The 16,781-nt window shown below is 51.1% G+C and overlaps 2 protein-coding genes across 4 annotated transcripts; one reads left to right on the top strand and one right to left on the bottom strand.

Moving 5' to 3' along the window:
- Positions 1–50: 50 nt before the first annotated feature.
- Positions 51–2,651, top strand: rdh12 (retinol dehydrogenase 12). Of its 2 annotated transcripts, none has more exons than XM_061300486.1 (7): positions 51–197; positions 882–997; positions 1,099–1,254; positions 1,317–1,421; positions 1,484–1,693; positions 1,833–2,022; positions 2,112–2,651. In XM_061300486.1, the coding sequence occupies exons 1-7, from the start codon at positions 124–126 to the stop codon at positions 2,212–2,214; spliced, it is 954 nt and encodes a 317-aa protein (XP_061156470.1). In that variant the 5' UTR covers positions 51–123; the 3' UTR covers positions 2,215–2,651. The 2 variants fall into 2 exon arrangements, with proteins under 2 accessions (XP_061156470.1, XP_061156469.1); XM_061300485.1 differs by having other exon boundaries at positions 879–997.
- Positions 2,652–3,854: 1,203 nt separating this feature from the next.
- On the bottom strand, positions 3,855–16,751 carry zfyve26 (zinc finger, FYVE domain containing 26). 2 transcript variants are annotated; one of them, XM_061300359.1, is made up of 41 exons: positions 16,647–16,751; positions 15,908–16,202; positions 15,757–15,832; positions 15,532–15,618; positions 15,324–15,452; positions 14,830–15,169; positions 14,631–14,755; positions 14,369–14,533; positions 14,211–14,299; positions 14,001–14,149; positions 13,725–13,922; positions 13,159–13,662; positions 12,957–13,084; positions 12,635–12,881; positions 12,313–12,570; positions 12,081–12,179; positions 11,842–12,015; positions 11,538–11,777; positions 11,373–11,478; positions 10,444–11,261; positions 10,165–10,361; positions 9,990–10,094; positions 9,793–9,915; positions 9,303–9,723; positions 9,135–9,230; positions 8,877–9,064; positions 8,667–8,803; positions 8,530–8,558; positions 8,312–8,448; positions 7,978–8,198; positions 7,763–7,910; positions 7,477–7,686; positions 7,127–7,321; positions 6,852–7,049; positions 6,664–6,744; positions 6,463–6,593; positions 6,201–6,336; positions 6,057–6,116; positions 5,769–5,951; positions 5,645–5,695; positions 3,855–5,572 (listed from the first exon to the last, which is right to left on the bottom strand). In XM_061300359.1, exons 2-41 carry the CDS (start codon positions 16,117–16,119, stop codon positions 5,345–5,347), a joined length of 7,419 nt encoding a protein of 2,472 aa, XP_061156343.1. In that variant the 5' UTR covers positions 16,120–16,202; positions 16,647–16,751; the 3' UTR covers positions 3,855–5,344. The 2 variants fall into 2 exon arrangements, with proteins under 2 accessions (XP_061156343.1, XP_061156344.1); XM_061300360.1 differs by having other exon boundaries at positions 15,324–15,449.
- Between the last annotated feature and the right edge of the window lie 30 nt (positions 16,752–16,781).

Raw genomic sequence — 16,781 nt, 5'->3', positions numbered from 1 at the left:
ACTACAAATCCCATGATGCTATTCGCTCGTTTTAAACCCCCACGCCCCCTCCCTTCCCGCACACACACAGATCAGCTGTTGTGCTAGCAAGTGCCAACGACAGCATCCCTCCGTGCTCGAACGATGTGGCTTTTCTTATTCCTCGCCGGCCTCGCCGTGGTGACGTTACTGGTGGTTTTATTCGCGCCTCACATACGGTAGGAAGCCATCTTTTGACGCTGACATGGAGGCGTGTGACAGACAGCACAGATATATTACCATTAGCATGGCGAGGGATCCTTCAAAAGAAATCCAAATTTCTTTTCATGCGTTGTGTTTAAATTGCTCTGATTTCACACGATATTGATCCGCGATTGAGAATCAATGAGATCGAATATAACGGGGGTGTGTGTTGGTAAGGTTTGGGCCAATCGGGAGGCTGCGCGTGGGCGGGAACATCATCTGTATGCGCGTGGCCAGCTGCGCCATTGGTCACGAGCACACCGCGCTTCATGGCGTGCTCGTACCTGCTGATGACGTCTCCGCCGTGCGCGCGAATTATTAAGCCAAATATTTTCCCTTTATGAAAAAAAAAAACCCTGCCTTTCCTCCTCTAATTTACTTTTTTTTAAAACAGTATCAGCGCGACCGACTTATTATATTTGTACGTTTGTGGGGGTATTTTAGCACGATATTTTTTAAATTGTGCTTATTTTACATGTGGTAAAATAATTTGACAGCAGAACTTTTTATTTCTTTTGTTTGAAAAATAATTGACCATTGTTCCTGATTTTCTACCTGTAATTAGAACATCATTTTACTGATTTTTATTTTATAACTATTCATTCTTTTCCGGATAATTTTATTTTCGGAATTTGCCATATGGGTGTTTTCCACAGAAGATATGCGGCAGGAGGTGTGTGCATGTCAGCTGCCTGTCTGGACGGGAAGATTGTCCTCATCACTGGAGCCAACACCGGCATCGGGAAGGAGACCGCCCTGGACCTGGCCACTCGAGGTTACTTTTTGAATGAGGGGATTTTTTTTTCAGTAATTCATTCAGAGATCGACAAGCAGTAAATGTCTTTCCTGGTTCAGACTATCATTTTGACCCATCAGGAGCTCGGGTGGTGATGGCGTGCCGGGACGTGGAAAAAGGCGAGAGGGCGGCAGCCAGCATCCGGGCTGCCTCGCCTGAAGCTCAGGTGGAGGTTCGGGAGCTGGACTTGGCCGACACTAGCTCCATACGATCCTTCGCCCAACAATTCCTTCGAGGTAAAAGTCTGTCAACAGGAATGATGTTTGTTTTCTGATCAAATGTTGCCACTATTCTTCAGACTTCACCCAACTTCATGTCCTCATCAACAACGCGGGGGTGATGATGTGTCCCTACACGAAAACTATCGACGGCTTCGAGATGCACATCGGCGTCAATCACTTAGGTGAGATCCAGACCGCGAGCGTCACCGCATTTTCCTGCTTGGATCTTTCCTGCTATTTCAAGGTCACTTCCTGTTGACGTCACTGTTGGTGGGCCTGCTAAAACGCAGCGCTCCGGCACGAATCGTGGTGGTTTCGTCGCTGGCGCACAACTTCGGCTGGATCCGTTTCCACGACTTGCACAGTCAAGGAAGCTACAACAGCGGGCTGGCGTATTGCCAGAGCAAGCTGGCCAACGTGCTCTTTGCTCGAGAGCTGGCGAGACGTCTTAAAGGTAGATTTATTTTACCCGCGTCCCTCAAATAATCCGAAACATGCAAGAACCTCACTTGAAGCAGTATTAAGTATAACGACTTCCTTTTTACCATTCGGGGAAAAAAAAGTGACGTTGACCTGCGTGACAATTCTTCTAGGCAGCAACGTGACGGTGAACTCGCTCCACCCCGGCACGGTGAACTCGGACCTGACTCGTCACTCAACCCTGATGATGATCATGTTCAGCCTTTTGTCGGTCTTCCTGAAGACACCCCGCGAGGGCGCCCAGACTAGCATCTACTGCGCTGTGGCCGAAGAGCTGCACTCCATTTCGGGGAAACACTTCAGGTACAGCTACATACACACTGCCCATGTCCAACCTTAAAGTACTAAAATTAGGGAATTTGATTTTAATTCGATTTTTTTTTTCATTGCAGTGACTGCACCCCCGCCTTCGTGGCTCCCCAGGGGAGAAGTGAGGAGACCGCCCGACGTCTGTGGGACGCCAGCTGCGAGTTCCTCGGCATCCAATGGGACTGAATTGAAGACTTTTATCCATCCTTTCTTTAATATGGTGGAATATTTTTGAAGCAAAAAACAACTACAACTCATTTTTGTGACAATGTGAAGAGAAGGCAGCTGATATCTTGCCATAATGTGAGCGGTCCAAGCAGGGTACAACGACCAGCATCTTTCAGCCAATATTCTCTTATTTTTTTAAGCATAGTATTTGCATCTAAAACTGCTTCACGTGAGTGCCAAAATCTCGCAGGGCTTTTTTTCCCCCCCAAACAATTCGTAAGCCAAGTATTACTTGACGGAAATATATAAAGCAGGTGTTGGACTTCAGAATGCCAATAGTTTACATGCGTGGCTTTTATATACCAATCAGGTTCGTTTGCCTTTTTTAACCACACGTAACGTTCACGAGCAGAGTTGAATGTTTACATTTCTGTAAATAAACCCTTACCATGAAACCCTGGTCACTTATTCTAAACAGGTTTTGCATTCTTTCAAATTGTAACACTGCTCTAATAGTTGGAGGTACAGCGGTCACGTGACACACGCGACCCTGTTCGAAAGATAGAAGTGGAAAATTTTCAATTTCATCAGGATGCTTAATTATTTTAGCTTTACGTCACACAAGCGCAATTATTCGTCAAAGTTCATCACTCCTGAATCAACTTCCAAACGCTCGCTGCAAATGTTAGTACGATCGACTTCAATATTGCAGCAAACAATTTTGACACATTAAAATCTCCAACTCACATTTAAACAACATCAGACCTTATAGTTGCGTGCTTCGTTCACGAAAAACAGCACAAAATTGAGGTGGTATTTCCAAACGACTTTCAAATTAATTCATTAGTGTTTGTTATTACCTGTTGGAAGCCTGGAATCTTTGGAGGATCACAACGAGCACGTTCCTCGTACGAGAAAGCCAGTTAAAAACAATAAATCTGTTGTAGTCCCAGGTTAAACTGCTTGTTAGTATAACCCAGTGCTTCTCAAATAGTGGGGCGCGCCCCTCTCAATTAAAACAAATCAATCAGCCAGTTGGTTTTCTTTATTTAATCTCTGATATCAGACAAAACCAAATTGTGAATCAGTCACCTAGGCCAGTGCTTCTCAAATAGTGGGGCGCGCCCCCCTTGGGTGACCCTGGGGAACAGGCTTTTTTTTGGGCAGTACTAGAATAAAGTGTAATTGCGCGTTTACTACAGCAGGGGGCAGTGGCGCTCTCATTGTTACTTCTGTCACGTTTGCGACAGTGCAACATTTTACGACTTACAAGACAAGTTAGGATAGTCACGGTGGGGAGGGGGGGCGCGAATAGTTTTCTTCTTGCTAGGGGGGGGCGTAACAGAAAATAATTGAGAAGCACTGGGTTAAATAAAGGTTAACCTAAAAAAAAAAAAAAAAAAAAAAAAAAGTGAACCCTGAACTTTGAACCCGCGGTGACCCCGCGGTGACCCGCGGTGACCCCGTGGTGACCCCGCGGTGACCCCTGGGTGACCTTTGAACCCTGAACTTTTAACTCTAGTTAAAAATCGAAAATGTGCACATGACCCCGTGAACTTTGAACCGACCTTTGACCCCTGGGTGAACTTTGAACCGTAAACTTTGACCTTTGACCCCTAGTTAATTACGTTTTTTTTTTTTTTTTTTTTAAACCGGCATAGCAGAACGATCCATGGTCTTCAGATGCCGCGCTGTCGCCATCTCCTGGTCAGTTAGTGAAATGCTTTTGCTGATGTTTTTTTTTCTCTCAATTAAAACAAATCAATTAGCCAGTTGGTTTTCTTTATTTAATATCTATTATCAGACAAAACCAAATTGTGAATCAGTCACCTAGGCTATAGCAGAACAAACAATCCATGGTCTTCAGATGCCACGCTGTCGCCATCTCCTGGTCAGCTAGTGAAATGCTTTTGCTGTTTTTTTTCCCTCTCAATTAAAACAAATCAATCAGCCAGTTGGTTTTCTTTATTTAATCTCTGATATCAGACAAAACCAAATTGTGAATCAGTCACCATAACCAGCTCCTAAAGTGTGCGTAGAAATTCGTTCGAATAGGCCGCTCGGTTAAGTGAAACAAATTTCAACCAATGGCATTTGACCGGAAGTCTCTTACCGGAAGTCCCTTTCACATTCCTTGCCCTATAATCAGAATAAGGTGGCTTGTATATTTTTTCTAAAAAGATCAAATACGATGGTTATATGATTATAAAACAAAATTATTTTTTTATAATTTATTCAGTCTCTTCCACTAATCCTGCAGACATGACATCTGTAAAGCTGATGCTTACCAAATTGTGGGTCATTTTTTATTATTCAGCATAATTATCCAGCATAACAAAAAAAAAAAAAGGAAAAATTACGTGTGTGCATTATCATCATTTGTACAAGTGTATCAGCAGAGGATTATGATATTTAATAACTTGTAGTTTAAAGTGCATCAGTGAGCAGATGAAGAGTGCAAGTACGTCTCAGATGCATCTCAAATGTGGCTTTTTCTTGACACGAGTAAAAGGCAGCACAAAAAAGGAGGAAAACCAAATCCCTTTTAAAGTGAAATTACTAAGCCAGTTGTTGAGGTGAAAAAAATCATTTAAAAATGCAAAAGAAATTAGAAATAGGATCACCACAGGAGAGACATAAAAACAGAGACAAATCAAAGAATTCTTCATAAGAAGAAATTAGAAATAAAATTGATCCACAGTATCATCTCAGAGCAAGTCCCTGCTGCATCTTCAATATTCTCAGAAACACTTTAAAACTTGACATGGCCATATGGACAAAAGTAATGGGACGCACCTCCCCATGAATGCATGAATTAATTTACGGGTCACCAACATTTTTTTTCCCCCCTCCAAACTCCTTGCTGATCCTCACGTATGACTTCAGGGGATCTTGTAGGAAGTCTTCACACTGAGCTTTCTGTAGGTGTCCCAATACTTATGTCCACACACTGTATTGGTCAAATGTTTTTTAAGGCAATATTTTCTTCCCTTTTTTAGATGAGGTAGAGATTGATTGTGGTTCACATCAGTGCCTCAAGTGCACTGCAAAAGGCAGTGTTGTTACGTAACAGTGCTCACATAGTTGAGTACGTAATGACTTTTTTTTTTTTTTATAGTTAATACAGTCACTACTCTTTCATCAAGAGTTATCTGGCCTGGTTGTTGGGTCGTCCCGGTCCCGCTCGTTGCTTGCCGTTGCCTTGCTGCTGGTGCTCCTGCAGCCACTGGCGGCAGATGTTCTGCATCACTGAGTCCTGAGCCCCCTCGGCCGCCCGCAGTACCTTCTGCACCAGCGGGCCGGCCCTGCTCGCCTCCATTTTGACGGCCAGCAAGTAGGCCGGGCGCAGTTTGTTGCACAGCAGGTAGGCTTTGATCTGAGGAGGATGACAATTGTGTTATATGTTTGACATATTGACGACAAAAAAAACGTAATTGCGGTGTCTTACCTTCACTTCGGTGCTCTTGGTCTCCAAAATGAGACTTTCCACTTCTTTAGCCTGACACAAAGACAAGCAAGGGGCAAATATCAACACGCCATCTTTTCCAGCCTCCTCCGAATCTGCGTCTTACGTCGGCCGCTCCCTTATCCGCCGCCTCCACGCAGCTGAGGACCAGCGCGTCGCCGTCGCTCTTGGTGGCCGTGCCCGACTCGCCGACGCATTTGAGCAACTGGCGCACCGCTCCGAATTTCCGGTGGCGGACCAGGCGCTGTCCGGCGCGCACGTACACCGCCTGCGCTTCCAGCTGGAAGTCCTGCAAAGACAAAAAAAAAAGACGGTGGGACAGCGATAGACATTCACATACGAGTCAGGTCTGGATAAATATTATGGAGCTAAAAAAATTCATTATGGAGCTGACCTGTATGACTCGATACGCAATGCCGAAACCTTCCTCGATATTTTTACCCCCGAGCATCACCTGCAAACACGCAAACGACAACACTCACAAAAGGAGCTGAGCTGTCCCGCCAACATAAAAATAGCACCATTGCGTGGACCTCACCTTGCAGGCCACCTCCACCTTCATGGGGCTGCCTCCAAATAAGGTGGGCGGAGGTCCCGCCCCAGCGGCAGGGGGCATCTCTCGACGGTGCAGGAAGCGAGTCACCTCCAGCTGCAGCTCGATGGTGTTCATGTGCCTGAAGGCAAAAAGGTGGACGTCACAAGCTACCCTTCAAAAGTGACATCAGTTGTTTTCCGCTGAGGAAAGTGACAAAGCGTCAAATGGCGGCAAGGCTCGCCTCAAGGAGCGCGATCAAACACACCTGGAGACGTCGCTTGATGACATCATCTTCCTGAAGGAGCTTCCTTGGGACAACTTCCTCCTGACGACGCCGCGACACTGTTGCTCCTGCAGGTACGTCCTCAGGTGCTCTTTGGCTCGCACCAACCAGCGCTGACACACACAAATGATTGAAACTTGCCTCGTTTTGTGTGCGTGTGTGTGTGAGTGCGTGTATGTATACCTGTTGGTCACCCAGCTGCTGGTACGAAGTGGCTCCATGAGTGAAGAAGCGGATGCAGGTCATGGCCGCACGCACGTGATCCTGTCCGTGGAAACGCTACGTTAGCTTCTCTTAAAAAGCTCCCCACGCTTTGCTCTCTTCTTCTTTTCCAACGACATGATTTCAAACTTCCATTTCGGAACACGCACCATCATGAACTGCTGGATCTGGTAGAGGGTGTGGAAGTAGCCACGCCGTTGCAGCCACTGGCAGGAGGCAATCAGGTAGCGGCTGCACGCCTCCAGGCCCGGGTCTAGCTTCTCCAGGACGTCCTGCAGCATCCCCAAACGCCCTCGCTCCAGCGCCGGCTGCAGCACGCCTTCCAGGAACACCTCGTCCGGGGCGTCCTACGGGGGAGGCGAGATGATACGTGGTTTACAGATCGGGATAGGATTTTGAGCAAACGACAAAAAAGGCAGTTTACCTTGGCGAGGAGGTAGGAGATGGCCTCGGCCATGGCGTCGTGGCGCATGTGGAAGCTGACCAGCGCCAGGTGAGTGGCGTACGCGTTCAGGTAGTAGAGGCACTCTCGGTGGAGGATGCTCCTGGGATACTCGGACCTCTCGCTGAGGGCCTCCTCTAGTTCACGCAGCGATGCCAAGATGTCCTCGCTCAAAGACTTTGGGAGACAATACGAAGACAGAGTCACAATTAAAACTTGCCGTGGTCACTAGTTGCTAGGCAGATTTCATGAATATCAAACAAGTCACCAAGTGTGGTCTGGCCTGGTGGTGAGTTTCACAATACGCAAAGAGAAACCGGCTTTGGAGGTACCGTGGCCGTGACGGGTCTGACGGTGCTCTCGAGGTGCTTGACAATCTCCTGCAGCAGCGTGGGGCCCAAGTTCATCTGGTTGCGGTCCACGGGGGCCTTCAGACAGCGTGCAAACTTCTCCCGTGCCGCCGTCAGGCTCCCGGCCTTCAACGAGGCCATGGCCCACGCTTGCCACACGGCGGCCGGGTCCAGGCCGCTTTTGGTGGACACCTTCACGATACATGCAGAAAATGGCGGCGCTGATCGTTATTTGGATTCTTATCTGGCATATAAGTGTGTCTCTCACCTCCACGGCCAGCTGGTAATACTCAGCTTCCAAGAGCTGGTTTCGGAGCCGCGTGACGGCGACCGTCTCTAGGATGTCGTCCAGGGAGGGAATGTGTTTGTAGTTGGCCGCCACCAGAATCTTAAGCACGTCCACTTTGCCGATATAGCTGCGGAACGAACGACGGGGTCACATTGAGGTTCGCGGCCCGTCAACGCAACGTTTGAAGGCGTCACCTGTCGCACAAGGCCAGGTCCTGGTTGCGCCCCACTTTGACGAACATGAGCTTGGCGCTAAAGAGCAGCTGGCGCATGATGTCGGTCAGCAGGCAGGCGTCCACCTCCGGGTTGGTTAGCTTTCGGGAGAGTGCGCGACAGTGGTCGATGAGCTGGTGGCCGCACGCCGTCTGCTCGCCGTGCAGGGACAAGATGGCCACGCACAGGTGGGCGCTGGGTGCCTTGGTGCATAAATTCCCAATTAGTTGAGTCAACACGCCTCAACAGGGCAATCCGGATTTTAAATCCTGACTCATACAATTAATACTTTGCCACATTCAACAATGGCGCAAACCTGCTCGTAGTAGAACTCGTGACGCAGCTGCTGGTTTTGGTCGGGATCCGTGGAGAGCCTGATCTGCCTGGGGGCAACCTCGGGGAGGTGCAACATGCCGTCGAGAGCGTCCTCCGTCAAAGTTGGGCTCCCCGTCGCTGCGTGGAAGGAGAACAAGCCTCGAGTGAAAACTCGCCAGCGCACCCAAATAACTGTGCGAGCCATTTATTTGTATTGACCTTCACTTGGTTCCAGCTCGTCATCAGAACTGCGGAGGAGCAAACAAAATGAAATTCGACTCAATACCCTAAAATACTAAGAAAAAGACATCATCATCAAAAAAAAAAAGCTGCTCGGAGCGTTATCTCATACTCACTCGGGGTGAAAGTAGGTGTAACACTGGTCGCATACTCTGACTTCCTCGCCGGGACGTCCATCGATGGCCATTTTGCGCTCCGAGCAAGCTTGACACACCAGGCGGCCGCAACGCCGACAGTGATGCCGCCGATTGAACTGAGGACAGAGACGATATCTTCATGGTTGTCACAAATTGCAAAAAAATGATTCTTTTGGGTCTATCGCTCACCATGGTGAACCTTTCGCGCCGGCACACCATGCACATGTGCTCCTTGGTGTCGGGGACCCAGTCCTTCTGGTCCGGGGGCTTTTCGGGCGGCTGGAATTTGGTGGACGAGGACCGCTTCCTCCCCGCCGAGCCTCGGTCCCGCTCTCTGTCGCCGCTGTGAGTCGAGGAGCTGTGCGTGGGCGTGCTGCCTAGTGGGGAGGCGGCCATGTTTTATGAAACCCGTCAGGGATTAAGTCACCTGATCAAAGTCAGATTTACTGGCGGAGGAGGCCGTTGAAGAGTCCACACGACCGGAGGTGCTGCTCTCTTGAGCGGGACACTGCGTGAGGGCGTCCTGCAGGCTGATGACAGAGTCTGGGAAAAAACAGGCGTCATTACAGAACGAGCTTTAGGGGCAGACGTCCCGTCTCAGAACCCATCACTGACCGGATCGTGACCTCTCTCGAGGCGCGCACGTGAACTCCAAGGCCTTGCGGGCGTACTCGGACAGGAGCCTGTCGACGGCGTCCGGCCCGAAGCCAGCCTCCTGGTCGGCCAACAGGTTTCTCAAGGTGCGTACCGTGGCGTCGGCCCAGTCCACCTTCAGGTTCATGAGCATCTGCTCCAGCATCAGCAGGGGCTCTGGCAGCAGGGGGAAGTAGTCCTGGCGGGCGGGCGGCGGCAGAGCCAGCAACACCTTGGAGCCCAAGTTGAGGGTGTGGATGTGGCGCCGGCGCGCCGGTGACACCTGCCTCTGGAAGTGCAGCGTCATGTAGTCGGCCAAAAAGTGGCAGGTGGCCAAGCCGGGACGGCGGTCCAGGGCACGCTCGCACACATCCAGGCCGCAAACCGCGAGACCCTCAAGAAGCTAAACAAGCCACAAGAGAAGACTTTTTGCTACTGGTGTCTCATCAATTGCTCGTTATAGTTCTGGTACCTGGAAGGCCTCATCTGTCTGTTCCTTGTCCAGAAGATGCAGCAGATGCTCCGTCTGCAGCTGCAGTGTCGACTGCTCGCTGACGGGGTAAAGCTCGGCCCACTGGGAACACAGCCAAAACTCCTGCGGAAAAACTTGTTCTTGAGCAAAACGTGTATTATCTGTTCGTGTGTTTGTTAAAGAAGAGTCGGACACACCTTGGCCTCCAGCATCCGGGTCAGCATGGATTCAGAGTTAGCTTTTGACTCTGTCTTCAATTCCTGCCAGGTAACCCACGGCAGTGGCGGCTGTAAGGCTAACATCTGTCACCAGAAAAAAAAAATCGTTGATGAATTCCATTTTCAGCCCAAACGCCATTTTGTGTAACGTTACTCGGCCGTAGATGTCCAGCTCTTTCTTTTTCCGCAGTAGGTCTGCTCTGAGCGAGGCTTCCGTCTCATCGTCCAGGCAGACGTCCAGAAGCTCCGCGCAAGCCGAGAGGGGCCAGCGCTCCATGACCTGCAGGGCCACGCGGGCGCGCAGGTTGGGGTCCCGCACGCGGAATAGGTGGTCGACGCCTTCCTCATCGCCTTCGAGGGATAAACAGCAAATATACATTTTCATCGGAAAAGATTTTGGAGAAAAAAAAAAACATCTTTTGACCATCCTCACCTTCTAAGGCAGCCCAAGCAAGCAGGCGGTCCCTTAGCTCCCCCTGCTGCCCACAGTCAGGCCCGTAAAGCTCCAGCAGCCGTAGCGCCCGATCCACGTCCTTGGAGGCTAGAGCCTGCTGGAAGGCGTCAACGGCAACCCCCCTGGCGGCTTCCTCCCGAGGTCCGGCCAGCAGGAGTCCGACCAGAGGCTTTCCGCACACCTGTGCGCCGAGCCCCTCGTCGTCAGAGAAAGAGGGGCCCAGCACGGGTTCTGCCATGGCATTCAAGTAGGAGCGGAGCACGGGGAAGTCCTGGAGGAGCGTGTCGGCCTCACGCGAAATCTGCTCGCCATCTAGCAGCGCCTCCTTGCGACCGCTGCGGAAGTATCCCGACCAGCCTGTGGGCTGAGAGCGGGCGCCCTCGCCTTTGGACGCACTCAGGCACGCCAAAGCCGCCACCAAGGATGAGCGAGACTTGAGGAAAGCCAGTGCGGATGGCGTGAGCAAAAACGATGGGGCGGAGGTGGGTGGTGGTGAAGGGTTGGCGGAGGAGGCGGAGGAGGCGGAGCTCGAGGTGGAGGTGTCGTCCAAAGAGACGGACTCGGCGTCGGACGTAAGCTCGGTCATGCCGAGCGTGGAGGCGTGCTTGCCGGCGTGGCGTCGGAGCAGCAAAGTCAAAGCGGACACGCTGAAAACCGCATCGTCTCTTCGAGCCTGAATGGGATCCTGGACCTGGTCTGGAAATGTCGACCCCACGTGCAGGACCTTGCAGCATCGCTGGATGATCACCTGCTGGACGTTGAGGCCGAGCCCCGCCTCCCGCAGCAGCGCCAGCAGCCTACACAAGCACCATTTGATTTGAAACTTAAGAGGTCAAGATCTTGAGAATGCACAACGATGAAAGTCATTCCAGGTCATTATTAAGCTGATCAAAATATAGCCGGCGTACCTGTCAGGTGAAACCTGTCGCTCAAACAGCAGGTAGGAGAGGAGCCGCGAAGGAGCTTGAAGCAACACCGGCAACGGATTCCCCAGCTTCACCTCGCTTGTCTGGTCTGAAGCAAACAAGGAGTAAGAAACCAACGAGAGCTTCTCCTCTCCGTCGGCAGCGCACCTTCGGATCCGAGGCTGCGCACCAGCACGGCCGCCAGCGTGTCGACGTAGTCCAGAAAGGTGCGGACAAAGTCGGGCCTAGCCAGGTCGCCGTTGGGCTCGAAGGGGCACAACCGGTCCAGGGAGCGGAGCAGCTCCTTGATGCCGCGGCGCGCCGGGTTAGCGTCCAGCTCGGACGCCTTCGAGCCGGCCTGCTCCGACAGCAGCGCCATCAGAGAGCTCGATGACGCTGAGGCGCCCTCTAAAAAACCCACAAAGCATCATTTTTCGATTCGGTGACGATTACGTGCGATGAGGGTACTGACCGGACACATTGGCCGCGGAGCTGAGGACGTGCAGGGTGCTCGCTAAGCGTTGCATCAGAGCGAGTCGGGCGGAGATGCACTCCTCGCTCAGCGTGGGGTGGCAACACAGCAATACTTCCTGGATGGAGCAGCCAAAGGGGCTGGACAAAACTTGCTCCTCCCCCACGGCAACCTCTAAAAATACAAGCCGTCAGCAGCCGTTTCTGGCCACTCACCCGCCATCTTGACTGAGCTCTTACTGCTAGTGGGATGGTTCAGAATCTTGCTCATCTGCTGTAAAACCAGAGGAAAGCCGCAGATGTTCTCAGGACGAGGATCTTTGGGGTCCACTCGCACGCCTGGGGAAAGCCACAAAACTTTTTTTTTTTTTAAATTCTAAATTCTACAAATGGTACACAAGTCCACCCAATTTCAGTGTCTTTTGTGCAAATTGAAACTTTAAATTCGACAAATTTGTAGTCACTTTCTCACCACGAGCCTCCAGACTGCCGCTAAGTCGACGCTCGGCCGTGTCCAGCAGCTGCCGGGACGTCTTCCACAGTTGGCAGTGGCAGCACGCCAGGTCAAAGGCAGCCATGGCGGGCGGGCTGAGCTCCTTCAGTAGCGTGGCCACCAGCCCGGATGAGTCCGACCGGTTGGTCCAGTAGCCCTCCTGCAAGGTCGGGAGAGGGTGGGAAGGCGTGCTGAGGAGGCGATCGGCTATGTCGGAGATGGAGTAGAACGCCACGCCTGCAGGGGGAGCCAATATCCAATAAGTCAAAGCTTGAGTGAATAACAGATAATCCAATCTCACCTGCGGCCGCAGCGCTTCCGATGGCCTGAAGGGTGGAAAGTCCGCTGCTTCCCAGTCGGCAGCGCGCCGCCCCGGCTGCCGCGGGGCCCGAGCCCAAGCCATCTGAGGATGAGGAAGACGACGACATGGGCTGGCTCTCCATCTTCTGCTCCACTCGTCCCAGCTCCACCAGCACTTCGGTGTAGCGCTCCATGAAGGCCAGCTCGCCGCAGGAAGCCGACGCCTCCAGGTCGAAAACCAGAGACACCTACGGAACATTTATCGAGTGGTTTAAAACGGGAACGGTTCAGGCGGAGTCGACGATGCTTGTCGTCATCGTGACCTGATGGGCCTCCATGAAGTTACCGCGCCGGATACAGGACTTGAGTAGAGACTCCGGAGGAGACAACATGGCGGGGATCAGCCAGCTGTGGGTAGCAGACGCCGCGTCCAAACAATCTCCTCCCACCTCTGAAAGGAAATAAATCAATTAAGCAAAATTGCATCATTATTTGTGGAAAAATACTGAAATGGTAACATCTCACTGCTTCCGCTGCTCCGATTGCTGGTGATGATCTGCAGCCTCCACTGCGCCTCGGCCGTGCGCTTGGACAACCTCTGCAGGCGGGTGCCGAAGGTCCCGGCCGCCACCGAGCAACCCACGCTCTCGGCCACCTCCGCCTCTCTGGGAAGCGCTCGCCCTGTCTCCTGTCCCTCCTGCTGGCCCAGGACGCACATGCCCTCCAGGCCCTCCTTGAGCAGCTTCAGGATACCCTCCACAGCCGCCGCATCCGCCAGGAAGCCCTCGCAACCCCGGACCAGGTGGGCCAGATCCAGATCCGCGCGGTCCTCCTCCTCTGTAGCCTCCGGCGAAGAGGACGCTGGGTTACTTATGGTCACGTCTTTGGGGTTTTGGGGGGAAAAGTCGGCGCTGGAGAGGAAAAGCAGTGAGAAGATGTTCTCCAGCAGCTCCAGGCGGAACATGGCGGGCACAGCCTCCAAGTACAGTTGGCACTCAGACAGGTAGTGCTCGAACAGCGACTGGCGACCTAAAACGAGGACAAATTGAAGGCTATTTGCAATGACAAGGTAACAAACCGATGGCGCAAACCTCCTGTCGAAGTGGCGGCGAGGCTCGGGTCCGTCCCCTCCCAAGACGCTTTCTGCCGCTTGGCTTGACACTGGCCGCAAGCGACGCTCTGGTGCGCGTTGACGCACAGAGCGTAGATGGCGTACTTCATGGCGCAGAAGCCGCGGAACAGAATAACGCTCCTCTGCGCCGAAGGACTCAAAACAGCCTCGGCGTCATCTGTGGGACACAAAACGAGGTTGCAAAAAGGGAACCCGATGGTCATGGGCTGATCGCCAAGACGAGCGGCGCGCGGACTTTGTGCGGGATCTGGCGTTTGCTGGAGCAGATCGAGAAGGCGGCGCTCTTCAAAGCGAGCCAGCGGAGTCAGCGAGTGCAGAACGTAGAGAGCCGAGTGATTGTCCAGACTGTGCAGCTGGCCCAGCAACGCCTCGTTGGAAACATCTCTAAATCAAAAAGCAAAATCAAGAAATGTAGCAGATCAAAAAAAAAAAAAAAAAAACTTACGGGTTGTTGTTTTTACACCACTCGAGTATTCCAAGCTGGGAGGACAAAAGATTGGCAAAGTCCTGCAGGACTGAGTCATTTGCTGACCTCTGATAAAAAAATATATATATATATTAATTTAGCACCATTTATCACATTTGCATATAATTGATTCCAACCTGCTGGTGATGGAGGACGCGGAGCAGCGTGCGAGCCGAGCCCAGACTACGACACTGCGTCCACCCCAGCAGCAGCAGAAGGCGACACAGCGGCTGCAACTCGGAGCGCAACATGTCCTTCAGCTGAGAGAACTCCTCGTGTTTGATCAGGTCCAGAGCCGTCACCTACGTTAACACAAATCGGACATCTGACTCCCAAAAGCTGTGAAGAATTCAAGACCTTGATTTGAAAAAAGAAAAATTCTTGTGGATCATTACTTACCAAGATCTGCTCCAGGAAGTGCTTCCCACTGCTGAGGCACTCAAAGTAGACCATCTTCCACGCGGACGGACGATCGTCATGGCAACACAGACTGAGAGCCAGCTTCTCCGACTCGGGCAGGAGAGCTTGGATCGCCGAACGACACGCTGTTAGTTAACAAAACCTTTGACGGACGAGAGATGACCGGGCTGGACGGCACCTTGCGTGTCGGGCGCGCTCCTCAGCAGACGATCCCGCTGCAGCCTCAGCGCGGCCGAGCAGTACGCCGAGACGAGCGCGTCGCACCGCGGCCGCAGGAGAGAGCTCAGGATCATCTCCTCCTTCAGGGGTCCGCATCTGGATGCCCACAGCGTCTCGCACAGCGCCTCCAACTGGCCGCTAACGGTAGACGGATTTGATGGCATCGAAGCCAACACCGAGTAGATCTCCTCCACCCACTCGTTTTGGGTCTCGGAACTCGTCTCAGGCTTTGAGAGTTTGCTCAGCAGGTGGAGGACGAAGACCTGCTGCAGGGATGTGTCGTCCACGCTCGACTGTAGCTAAAACAAAGATTAGGGAAAACAGGCCACAATAAAATGACAAAAGATAATAATCATGTAATTTTTTAGATTAAAACAAATAATATATGTAAATCTATAAAATAAAATAAAATTTAAAGGGATTTCTTCCAGGGGTTTACAGGAATGCTGTTACCTGCAAGAAATACGTGAGGCACTGTGCCAGACGGGGTCTCTTCCTCTCCAGTAACGTTTGCAGACAACGCTCCACAGCGGCATGAGTCGAACTTGAAACGTTTGTGCCCGCGAACGCGTCATGCAACTGCTGCGGGAACACAGTCACAAGATGAACGCACATCTAAAGAGAACATGAAGGACGTCACGAGGTGAAGTAAGACCGCAACCTGGAGAAGAACCTCTTGGATCCCCTCGGAGCACAGATGTTCCAGCAGCAGCAGGAACTCTAACTTGCTTCGGACACTGGGAGAGACCTATCAAAAGTCAGAATGCACAATTACATCACATGATCGTCTCTTGTCAACTCAATGAATTTGGCAAAAATTCAATCCGCTCACTATTTCATTTTATAAAGGTCATTCAAAACATATTGTAAATATTTTGTAAATTACCCGGTCTTCAGTGCATTGCTCCAAAACCTTCAGCCAAAACCAAGCTAGCTTGTGTGGACTGCTCACAGGCTCCCATCTGGAAAAGAGTTCAATTGATGGCAGGATTTTTTAAAAAATGTTTAAATCAACTAATCAGGCCACTTTGACTCACTTGAAACGATAAGGATGACACACGGCCACTTTGATAATCTCCCGCACTTTCTCCGAGATGTCCCCTTTGGACGCCACCAGCTGCGGCACACAGGCGCTGGCCAGCTCCCACTCGCCGCACCTCAGGCACCGCTTGAAGTAATCGAAGAGGTCCCGTAGCGAGGTTTCCGCCTCGCAGCCAAAGAGGTGCGTGGCGGGCGCCGCTGACTCCATTTTGGATTGAGCAGGGCAGATGAGAGGGTTTACTAGAGGTCAGTTTTTCCTACGGCCAAGTAGGACACTGGCAACCTCTTGACCTGAAACAAACAACCATAAGGAAAAGTTGCCTTTTTGAAAATGTATTTTTAAAAGTATTTTGACCTGATATAAAGATTACAAATTACATTTAGAATAAAGAAATAAACACGTTTTTGTCAGATTTGAATGGATTAAAAGTGGCATGCTTGAGCATTCTTGCTACTGGTTTCAGGTAGTTTGTTACTGAAGATGTTTTATAGTTACCAAATACAATAATCAGAGGAAAAAAATCCACAAAAACAATTTGACTCGCCAAATCGACTGTTCAATCCAAATGTATTGATCTTTTGCAGGGGTTCTTTGAACACATGCCAAAACGTCCAGTTAGCGTTAGCATAAGCATCAGCATTATCCAACAGTGAAAGTTCACGTAAACAGAAACAAGGATAACTCAAAGCTGACAGCACAGTTAGAAGGCAGATACTGTTAATGGAATTACTTACTCGTGTCTTTATATCATTTTAACCGAAGAATTTGGACATTTTCTTGCCCTGTTCTGCTACTTTTTCGACTGTCAATAGGCGGTCACGTGAGCAAACCACCTGACCGCGCCGAAGTCAGTTGATTGGGTAGAGGCT

The sequence above is a fragment of the Syngnathus typhle genome, linkage group LG16 (assembly GCF_033458585.1).
Source record: "Syngnathus typhle isolate RoL2023-S1 ecotype Sweden linkage group LG16, RoL_Styp_1.0, whole genome shotgun sequence".
NCBI lineage: Eukaryota > Metazoa > Chordata > Actinopteri > Syngnathiformes > Syngnathidae > Syngnathus > Syngnathus typhle.
Note: the sequence above shows the minus strand (reverse complement) of the source record. Positions and strands in the feature narration are given on the sequence as shown.